Source organism: Barbus barbus, assembly GCF_936440315.1.
Source record: "Barbus barbus genome assembly, chromosome: 32".
In the NCBI taxonomy this organism is placed as follows: domain Eukaryota; kingdom Metazoa; phylum Chordata; class Actinopteri; order Cypriniformes; family Cyprinidae; genus Barbus; species Barbus barbus.
In genome coordinates this window covers 5,438,724-5,449,686 of record NC_136760.1, presented here as the reverse complement: position 1 = coordinate 5,449,686, position 10,963 = coordinate 5,438,724, and the positions used below count along the sequence as shown (strand labels likewise).

The window sequence follows — 10,963 nt, the reverse complement described above, 5'->3', positions numbered from 1 at the left end:
AAAATTTGTGTAAGTTATTTGTTATTTTATATTAGGCATATAGCATGGTGTATTTTTATTCGTTTTATTAATAAAAGTTCTATGTTCTACGTTGTATTTTGTTTGATGGCGAACTGCCGCTAATTTAAAAGTGAAAGTAAAGCGCGCACGGAGCTTTTATAAGCTATTTAAGCAAAGGAAAGTGAGGAAAAGAGGGAAAAACAGGGAAAAACTAAAAACAAACAACTGCTTGACGCCGAATTGCCGCAAATTAAAAGTGAAAGTAACATGCGCATGGCGCCTACAGGCTATATTTAAAACCTAAGAAAAGTGAGATGGAAAGATGGAATGGTCACGCATCGATTAACTGGTTGGAAAATTTCCTCACCGTCACAACCCTTGTGTGGAGCGGCATTTACTGTGAACGGAGCCGATCTGACACGCACGTACGTTTAATTTTTAAGAATTAAAGCACATATACAGTATTAAACCTGCATTGCATACATTTATTTGACTCGTAACATTTGTGAATTCTTAATAGCACAGAATTCACAAATGTGACACTTCTGGTATTTTGCCGGTTAACCGACAAGCAAAATGTAACTGAGGATTTTTTTTTTTTTTTAAATCGAGTCCTCAAATTGAATCGAGGAATCATGACAGCCCTAATTTTGAGCAAACGAAAGTCAATTTCACAACATAGCTCTCCACAAAACTCAGTTCACAAATGTGTGAAATGCCCTTTTTAATTACCTAAGGTACAATTTAGTGCACAAAACTGTGGCATGAAAAATTATTTCATACTATAGGTGCTTGGCTGACTTTATGACACCCCAGAAGTATGACTTAAAATATGAAATTTAAGTGATATTTATTATGTACTAGGGACAAGTTATTCGCATTTCCAAAACAAGAGTATACCTACACTCAAAAAAATGATTTTTGCTCTTTGTTCAATTTCATTAATTAAAATGAGCTCATACAACATAACTCTTGGTAAAAATGGTCCCAACTTAATTGTATTAAATATATACAATGTAATTTTAAAAAAATTTGATTTACAATTTTTTTTTAAATTGAGTCAACAAGAATATTTTTCGTTCGTCTTAACCGGATGTACGTCATCAAGATGAAAATGTGACGCACATGGATTTCAGCGGCAAAAAAAAAAAAAATGGATTGTTCAGCGGCGAACGTGTGAGAAGGGTAAGTGGACATTTTTAATCTATCACCATCCATCAAATTTAATTAACAAATTAATTAAAATATGCTTTGTTAACATCTTGTTGCATAGCAGAAAGTAATTTTTCTATGAGCATTGTATGAAAATAGCTCTTAAGTGTGTAGTTTGTAGCTGATGTTAGGTTTCAGGACTCGGCACGGTGCAGTCATTAATATGTCCAGTCGTTCATTTTTATTTTTATTTGTTTTACTAAACGTATCAAATAGCATGAAGAATCGCAGAACAGAGAGGACAGAAAAGCCTGGCAGATATTCAGTACCATGAATTAATGTATGAAACCTTGCTCTGCTCTGCATTCAGTTGTGTCTAGGGTTACAATCAAAAGTTTCAAATATATATATTTAATATTTAATATATAATATATATGCAACTTATCAGTCTCACAAGAACAGAAAGCATAATCCACATTCAGGTAAAGATTTCAAGCCTGGTGTAGTTAAAATTTCAGGGGAATCTGAGGACTTGCAAGATGATGTTTTGGAGGATGATGATATGTGTAGTGTAGATGCAACGGTCAGTCTTTATCAAAGCAGTGATTCTGTAGTATTAGACTTGTCAAAAATTATTGAGACTAATTTAGCTGCAGCATTGTTAAAATTAGAGCATGTTAGACATGTGCAAGCTACTGTAGTAAATAAATTTTTGGAGGAATTGCATTTTTTGCATACATCTGCATCAGCGCCCCTCTCGATTAAAAATATTCAGGACGTGTTGCAGAGTCATAACATTACTGTTGATAAACCAGTTGTTCAGGAAATCGCTTCAGCAGCATCCGCCTCTACCCCTTTGTTCAAAGCTATTGGCAAGGGTGGTCCTCTTAGCTCTGATTACCAGCGCAAGAGGTATTACAAAGAAAATTTTCATGTTGTAGAGCCAACGGAATATATTCTTGATTTTAAAGAAAACAAAACCTATCAGTACATCCCCATACTGCAATCTTTACAGCAGATCTTGAAACGAAGAGATGTAGTGGACTGCATTGTTCAGAACCACAGAACTCAGCAGTACAGTGAAGATTGTCAAGAGTACAGAACATTTCAGGATGGCAAAGTTTATAAAGAGAACATATTTTTCTCAGGGGAGGAGTTGAGATTGTCTTTAAGTTTGTATGTGGACGATTTTGAAATTTGCAATCCCCTTGGCACCTCTCGGAAGATACACAAAATCTGTGCTATTTATTGGATTTTAAACAACCTACCTCCAGGATCAAATTCAGCTTTGTCTAAAATTTACTTAGCAGTGCTTTGTAAAACTGAGGATGTGAAGAAATTTGGGTACCATAGAGTTCTCGAACCTCTCATTCAAGATTTGCGTATTCTTGAGCAACATGGAGTCTTTGTCTCTCAATTGGGAAAGTTCCTCAAAGGTGCCCTTCAGTTTGTAGTAGCAGACAACCTTGCAGCGCATGGGATAGCAGGTTTTATTGAAAACTTTTCTGGGAAATATTTCTGTCGATTTTGCTTAGCGAAACGCTCAGATATTCAGACAAATGAGGTCCGTTCTGGTTCTTTTGTACGAAGGTCAAAAGAAAATCATGAATCTCATGTGAAGCTAGCTCAGCAAACAAATTCTCCTTCCTTTGGGGTTAAAAAAGAGTGTGTGTTCACCAAGCATCTCGAACACTTCTGTGTAAGTGTTCGAGACTTATAAGTCTGGGTATCCACCAGATATTTTACACGACCTTTTGGAGGGAATTGTGCCAATTGAGCTTGCACAGTGCCTTTCTTTTCTTGTATCCAAAAAATATTTCACTGTAGAAACTCTCAACAAGAGCATCGCTACATTTCCTTATACAGGAACAGATAAGGCAAACCACATGTGATACCACATAACATTGCAAGCAGAAACACGATAGGAGGCAACGGACATGAAAACTGGACGTTGTTAAGGTTGCTCCCGTTGATGTTAGGTCATTTGATTCCAGAGGACGAATTGGCATGGCAAGTTCTTTTGGATTTGAAGGACATAGTGGAACTTGCTGTGGCTAGGTTTCACACCGATGACACAATTGCATATCTTGAATGCAAAATTACTGAACATAGACAGAAGTACACAGAGCTTTTTCCAGGAGTTGTGTTGCTACCAAAACATCATTTTGTAGAGCACTATATGCTGAACTCATAAAGTTGTATGGTCCACTTGTAGGGCAGTGGACCATGCGCTATGAAGCTAAACATAGCTTCTTCAAGCAGGTTTCACAGCATACAAAATGCTTTAAAAACGTGCCACTGTCATTAGCAGTGAAACACCAGCTGATGATTTCTTACTACATGAGGCCTTGTAGCCTACAGAAACCTGACTTTGAAGCCCACGACATTTCAGCAGTTTCAGTTGATGTTCTGAACCAAGCAGCTGCTGAGAAAATTAAGTTGAGGTATCCAAGTGCAAGTGAAGTACACCTGACCAACAGTGTGATCAGTAAGGGTGTAGAGTTCAGAAATGGAATGGTAGTTGCACAAGGCTCTACAAGTGGGCTGCCAGACGTTTGTGAGATCCTTCAAATCTGCTTGGTTCAGGAAAGGTTGTGCTTCATTGTGAAGAGAATGTCATCATGGTACAGAGAACACTACCGTGCCTTTGAAATAAATGCTACAAGTGACATCACCTTGCTTGAAGTTGCTGATTTAACAGATCCATACCCTTTGGCAGCTTACTCCATTGAATCTATGAAGATGGTTACTTTGAAACGATTCCTGACCATGACAGGTTTGTGGTCCAGCAGTCTTATTGTTCCTGTGTACTACTATAGACCCTTTTTCTGTTAGTAAACATTATTGTTCAGATTTAAATGGTTATAATACTAAATGAGCTTTATATGTCTGGTTGACACTAAAACATGGTCTTGTCTTTTACAGATTAGGAAAGGAAATGGCGTCATTCAAACTGCAGGTAGTATGGGGCAATGACAATTCTCAGAGGCTCACTTTCAGTGATGGCATGCCAGCATCTCTGAATGTACTCTCCAAAAAGATTGAAAATGAATGTGGCCTCCAAGGGCAGCAGTTTCATCTTCAAAATATGGATAAAGACTTCAATGAATTCATGAACTTGACATCAGTCTCTGACCTCGCTGACAAAGACACGGTCAGGGTTGTTTTTTTACCTCTAGCTCCAGTTCTTCCAGCCATATGCCTGATGAGTTCAGTTCCCTTGCCCATTGTAATTCTTCTGAATCCTGTGATGCTGATAATGAGAACTCATCGGCTGAGACTTCAGATGTTGACATTTTGTCTTCTTCCACATCAGCAAGGTCATCATTATGGCCAACACCTTTCATTCTGCCTCGTTTCCCTTATGATGTTCAATTGAAATTGGATCAGGGCAACTCAGCATTCAGAACCCATGGCAAAGTTTTGATTCCTGACCCCAAACTCAAGTCAGGTATCCTAGATGCTTTGGCAGAGGAAATAATAAACTACAAGGCATATCCATCTGATTCTGAGTTCAGTGAAGTGGCTGAAGCACTGGTAGCCAAACATCCATGCCTGAAGGAGCAAGGTTCTGCCAGCGGACCTCTGACCTCTGTAATTTATGTCTTCAGATAAATGCTGAATTTCGTCGGATCACAACCCTTCCTTTACAGTCCAAATTCCTGTCCCAACTGGATCGGTTCTCTGATGATCTGCTAAAAGTGTTTACCAAAAAGGGTGGAGTGATTAGAAAAAGGATTCAGGATGTGATGGTGCCAATGTCTCAGGTTGTATTGTTTCTTTATTTGTAATTTTTTTAATCACATTTTTTTTCAAATAGCTTTTTAATGCAAGCTATTTATATAGTGCTATGTAATGCATAAGGGCTCAGAGATGTGTATTAGAGGGTGTTATGTCAAATGTATGAACATCAACAACACTAATCAGATCTTTAATAAAATGTTTTATTGTGTCTGTTTTCTTAGAACACCACCATAGAGACCAAGCGAGAGTGCATTCTCAAAGGGCTATGCATCTACCTGAATGAAGATCCACAGGATCTAGTGAGGGAGTATTTGGTGAGTATTGAGTACTTTCATTACAAAAAACATTAATCACAAGTAATAATAACAAATTTGAGCATGCAAAAAAGATGTGACATGAACAGCGCCTAAAATGGTTTGTTTGGTATAAAAGCAGAGACACTTTATATATATATATATATATATATATATATATATATATATATATATATTTATATTTTAAAATGTTGAGTAAATTGTAAAGTCAAGATATTAATTAAAAATGACTGATGTTAACTTCCCTTTAAACCTTTGTACTCCACACAGCCACTGGTTTAAAGATAGTAATATTGATGTGAAATAAGTATTTATGGCTCTTGAAACTGATCCGTACATGTCAAATGTTTTGATTGAAATTGAAAATATGTGGATTTTAAAAATCTAATTTGTTAATATTGTTAATTTGTCAAATATTCCTTTTCCTGACCAAAAAAAGGTTTATATAATTTGTTGGATTTTTAATTATTTCTCTCCAAAAATGTGTTTTTTCAGTGTCACAGTATTTCTAATGTTTTTGGGTAAACAGTACATTTTATTACATTACTGTACTGATATTTATTAATTAATTTATTTAGAACTATTCCATTGAGGTCTACAAGTCTAAAACAAGCTGAGTACACGTGTTTTTAATATTGCAGTTTTCATCAAAATAAAAAAAAAAAAAAAGAAAGAAAAAGACACATGGAGCATAAAAATCAAAACTTCTTGATTTTACATGACAGACTGACCATTTAGAATGAGTCACATGCTGTATAGTATAATACTATTGCATAATTTCTGCAAGTGTTCATTTTTTATATGCCATACATTTACAATTTTTTTTTTTTTTTCTCAAAGGATGTTGACCCTGCGAGCACCGAGGCGGACATCAAGAAGACCGTTTTGGGGGTCTATGTTGTAAAGCATGAATTTGCTGATGCAACAGAAGACCCTGAAGATATCGGCATTGTGCTGGAAGGTGTGGAGGTGCTCTCTGGTTTAGGTAATGTAGCATTGGCTACAGCCATGCTACTTGGACTTATATACTCTTTAAATCTTACCTATCCACAGGAGCTCCGTTACACTTTTGAGGTGCTCCAAAAAATTATTCTGGAGCTGGACTCACATAAACTGTCTGCCAAAGCACAGGCACTGAAAACAAAACTCTTCACTTAGAAGGTGTGGGTAGTGCTGGACCCCTTTAAGTTGTATGCGAATTATCGTGTTTGCACTTTTCTGCAGTTTTTTTTATTTTTCTCAATTTTGGATTTCTTGTTTAATTGAACATGTTTGTTCTTAACACATGTGGTTTTAAGTTTCTCAGTTGCTCATTTAATTGCCATTTTCATATTAACAGTAAGAACAAAAGGAAATGCTGCGTTATATTCTCTTGTAAGGTCGTGTTCTTTTCGTGTTGTATTGGCATTGTTGTATTGCCATTTCTGCACTGTGAGCAGGGGTGATTATAAGTTTAAGGTGATTATTCTTGATCACTCATGTAATTGCCATTCTCACATTTACAGTTCTGAAAAAAAGAGAAAGAAACGCTGTTTTATTTTCTTGTATGCTCATGTTAGTTATATTGCCATTTTTGCACTTTGGGCAGAGGTGATTAAGTCTCTCAATCACTCATTTATTCGTCTCATTCATTTAATCTCATGTTTAAAAAAAAAAATCAAATGCTGTTATATTCTCTTGTATGCTCATGTTTTATTTGCATTGTTATTTTTGAACTTAGTGAGCATGTTTAATTGCCATATTTGCAGTTGTAAGTAAGAAGACATGCAAGGTTAAATGTTCTTGTGTGCTCATGTTTTAAATACAGATTGTTACAAAACGTATTGACTTTAACATTGACTTTTTCTTCACAGTAGACTAAGTGTTAAAAAGGATTTAATTGAATAGAACACAAGTATTTCACTCTTACTTGGAAGTAAATGTAGTGTCAAATTAGCTAAAAGTATAATGATTTAAATTTTATCTAGTAGGCAGGACAAAATTGTATGTAGTTGACAGTGCATTGTTAGATATAGTAGACGAGACCAAATTGAATGTAGTTAACATGACATTATTTTATATAGTAGGCATGACACAATTCTGAGTAGTTAACCTGACAAAATCTTCTCTATTAGGCATGGCAAAACTTTATCTAGTAGGAATGACCTAATTTTTTTTTGTAGTCTTCACTGAAGGAATTTAAGTTTATACAACAAGATTACAACAAATCACTTCAAACAAATTAGATTTTGGTGGAAAAATTTAATTAAATTTCATGGAAAAGTTTACTCTAATTTTAAGTTCGTTCAACAACTTTTTTTTTTTTTGAGTGTAGGAATAGCCTACCTGTGTGGTCATAAAAATGTTGTCAAACTTCAAGCCTAACTATGTGGCCCTCAAACAAACTTCCTCTTCACAAAGCTACCAAATATAAAGCAAGTGTACTCTAGTTGAAGGATGTATCCACTGAAACAAACACGGCACTTCTTAAAGCTCTGCTAGTGAAAAGACCCATGAGCCATTTATAGAAAGTGACATATTACATTTGTGTGTATCATCTGGTGGTGCTTTTACTGTTTTGTCATGGACTGGATTTGATAGCATATATATTTATACAATCATTTCAAGACAACACAATCATCACAAGACTTTCAACAGCAAAAAAAGGATCAGAGAGTAAACTGTATTGTTTACTGCAGACACATCTAATTGTGAATGGGAACATGTCACAGGATAGCGCTGAGATTAACTTGTCTAACCGACACACAAACACGGAGGAGACTTCTATTGTTTTACACTGAGTTAATGGCATTTTCTATGCTCTCAACTCTGCTTCACTATGCCTAAATTCAGCCTTCCTAGAAAATGTTAAAAAATGAAAATTCTGTCATTACTTCCTAATGTCTATTCAAAGACATAAGACCTTCGTTAATCTTCGGAACAACAAATTAAGATATTTTTGGATGAAATCCAAGAGCTTTCTAACCCTGCAATGCAAATACCACATTCAAAGCCCAGAAAGGTAGTAAGGACATCGATAAAATAGTCCACAATCATAGAATAGTGACATCAGTGGTTCAACCTTAATTTTATGAAGCTACGAGAATACTTTTTGTACTGCAGCAATGCTCCAAGCCACACCGCATTGCTGCAGTAATCCAGGCCAAAGGAGCCCCAACTAAATATTGAGTGCTGTACATGCTCATACTTTTCATGTTCATACTTTTCAGTTGGCCAACATTTCTAAAAAATATTTTTTTTTTGCATTGGTCTTAATTGATATTCTAATTTTCTGAGATACTGAATTTGGGACTTTCATTAGTTGTCAGTTATAATCATCAAAATGAAAGGAAATAAACATTTGAAATATATCAGTCTGTGTGTAATGAATGAATCTAATATACAAGTTTCACTTTTTGAATGGTATTACTGAAATCAACTTTTTCATGATATTCTAATTTTATGACCAGCACCTGTATATAAAAGAATTTTAAAAATACAAACATAAATGCATTTCTCAATGTGGTACATTTTGTACTTATAAAATTTATAGAAACTTTTTGGAGTCTTGCAAAGGTTGAAAACTGAAGACTGCCTTCAGAAATTCCATGAGATGACCGCATTTCATTAAGAGCCCGATGAAAGGAGAACATCTGTTAGCGAGTCTAAACTCAGTCTACCCACTTTCTGAATATTTTAACTTATAAATTAGATGTTAATGAACTTGAAATGTATCCACTAGGCTACTACGCAAAAAATAAAAACAAAAAATAAATAATAAAAAAACAGGGCAAGAGTATACAGCATAATGGGATGTTCACAGTTGCTGAGTGACAGCTTGACATAAAGTGTCTTTCTACCTCTGGATGCCCTGAAGATTTAAAACATAGGATAAACGATACGTTTGCTTACTGCTAAAAATGAACATTCTAAGAGGAAAGGTTTGAATATAAATTGAAGCATTAAATAATGCATCATATCATGAACAAGAATAATTATCAATGCTTAAATCGAACTCACTTTGAACACAAGACGATTGAGACAGTTTACTATGCGTGTAAGCTTTAACCACACTGCATCACTGAACACGACCACAATGCATTGCCAACAGTCAATCATGCCATTGGAAATTCCTCTCATTGAAAATATGACTTCTAGTTGTTTTGTTGCTGCAAATCCCTGTGTGAATGTCTCTAAGATTAGTCATGCAAACATAAGAGTGTAAGCATTTAAAAGTTTGAATACTAGACAACTTTAAAATCTGAAAAAAAAATTTCACTTGCTGACAGGGAAAAAAACTGGGCATCATCGAAAAAATAGGATTACCAGACTTTAAAGTTGTTCCAAACACAACAAAGTCACGCAGAAACGAGACATATGATGACTGAAAACGATGTGGTGTTCTAAAATCACCTCAAAAGTCAATCAACTAGAATGAATGTTTTAGACCTTAAATTGGAAATAATAAATAATAAATGCTGTGAGGAAATCTGATACATGAATGCGAGGACTCAACTGATCAACATTCTCATTATCAAGTGGAGCTGAAGTAATTGGTTTCTCTATTAAGCCGTGTGACCTTTTAGTCCTTTCATAAAACAAAGCGTGGATGTAATCCTTCAAAAGCTCAGAGCAAGTAAGCACATTCAACTTTTACAAGCTGGCTCAGAAAAGAAGAGTTTAACCTTTGTATCACGCGATCAGACTGTGCACCTTAAATGATTCCTTCATTCCAGGATGTCGGCTGTCGTTTCGTAATAGTTCTAAAGGGTAAAATTAGCAACTGAATTCCAGAAGGACAACAGCAACATTATCCTCTTTAATGGAAGAGCACCAAGTCTCGCTAAGATAATTACATCATTATCTGTCTATCAATCACCATTTGGTGTTGGGAAAATTACATAAATCCCAAAGCTCAGGAAATATGAAGTACATCACCTTCCCTGAATTATTTACCAGCTTAAGCATTTGACTAACACTGAAGCTTAATGCATGATGTAAAAGCCAACCTCACTTCATCATGTTTATGGTTTCTACAGCAAAGAAAGAGATGCACTGTACAAGGCTTTTTTTTTTTTGGCCTCACCTTCACATATGGGGAAAAAAAGGATTTACAGATCGCAGTGAGAGCTTTTTTGTGTGTGTGTTTTTAATGGGAATGGAGGAGAACTATACAAGCTTTTTCTAATATGTTGAGTGTTTTAGCATTTATCCCAAGGTTAATAACATCAAATATTCAGATATTTAAAAAGCAGAAATACATGAAAGCTGAATGACTCCATTGTAATAAGCGTATTTACTGACCTTAGTGTTTTGTTTGTACAAATAATGAAGTTGATATCACACACGCAGTAAAAGAGGCTTTGTTTTTGTTCTGTGAACTTTAAGACATGTTAAAGCTTAGGATACTATTAACCTTCAGGCATATTTGAAAATATACTAAAATTGAATTTGTGCTAGAATAAGTTTTGTGGAATGCATAGATTTATGAGAAGTAAAATGCTGTACTTTGGTTATTAATCAATATGAGATCAAAACATACACTAAAAATTGTAATATTGTGAAATTAATAAACAATGCTCAATGAAAGTTAAAGGGATAGTTCACCCAAAAATGAAAATTCTGTCATTAATTACTCACCCTCATGTCGTTCCATGAGGGCCTTCGTTCATCTTTAGAAAACAAATTAAGATATTTTGGTTTAATATTTTGTAGAACCTTACTGCTGTTAGGTAAAGAAAGACCAAAGAAAGAACATGTTCCACCATCATGGG

At 35.1% G+C, this 10,963-nt stretch overlaps 1 protein-coding gene across 6 annotated transcripts; it reads left to right on the top strand.

The window, feature by feature from the left end:
* Window positions 1-1,101: 1,101 nt before the first annotated feature.
* LOC306852055 (uncharacterized protein) lies at window positions 1,102-7,041 on the top strand. 6 transcript variants are annotated; one of them, XM_079388658.1, is made up of 7 exons: window positions 1,138-1,185; window positions 3,872-3,928; window positions 4,078-4,306; window positions 4,764-4,919; window positions 5,118-5,210; window positions 6,051-6,171; window positions 6,264-7,025. In XM_079388658.1, the coding sequence occupies exons 3-7, from the start codon at window positions 4,091-4,093 to the stop codon at window positions 6,281-6,283; spliced, it is 606 nt and encodes a 201-aa protein (XP_079244784.1). In that variant the 5' UTR covers window positions 1,138-1,185; window positions 3,872-3,928; window positions 4,078-4,090; the 3' UTR covers window positions 6,284-7,025. The 6 variants fall into 6 exon arrangements, with proteins under 6 accessions (XP_079244786.1, XP_079244783.1, XP_079244781.1 ...); XM_079388659.1 differs by lacking the exon at window positions 3,872-3,928; XM_079388656.1 differs by having other exon boundaries at window positions 1,156-1,185; window positions 6,051-7,041.
* Window positions 7,042-10,963: the final 3,922 nt, after the last annotated feature.

What these genes read in the sequence shown, in the direction of transcription:
- LOC306852055 (XM_079388656.1), top strand. Translation starts at nt 4,091, where the DNA reads ATGGCGTCATTCAAACTGCAGGTAGTATGGGGCAATGACAATTCTCAG. An exon ending in ACCTCGCTGACAAAGACACG is followed by an intron (nt 4,307 to 4,763) that starts GTCAGGGTTGTT and finishes TTATGTCTTCAG; the next exon opens with ATAAATGCTGAATTTCGTCG. An exon ending in ATCTAGTGAGGGAGTATTTG is followed by an intron (nt 5,211 to 6,050) that starts GTGAGTATTGAG and finishes TTTTTCTCAAAG; the next exon opens with GATGTTGACCCTGCGAGCAC.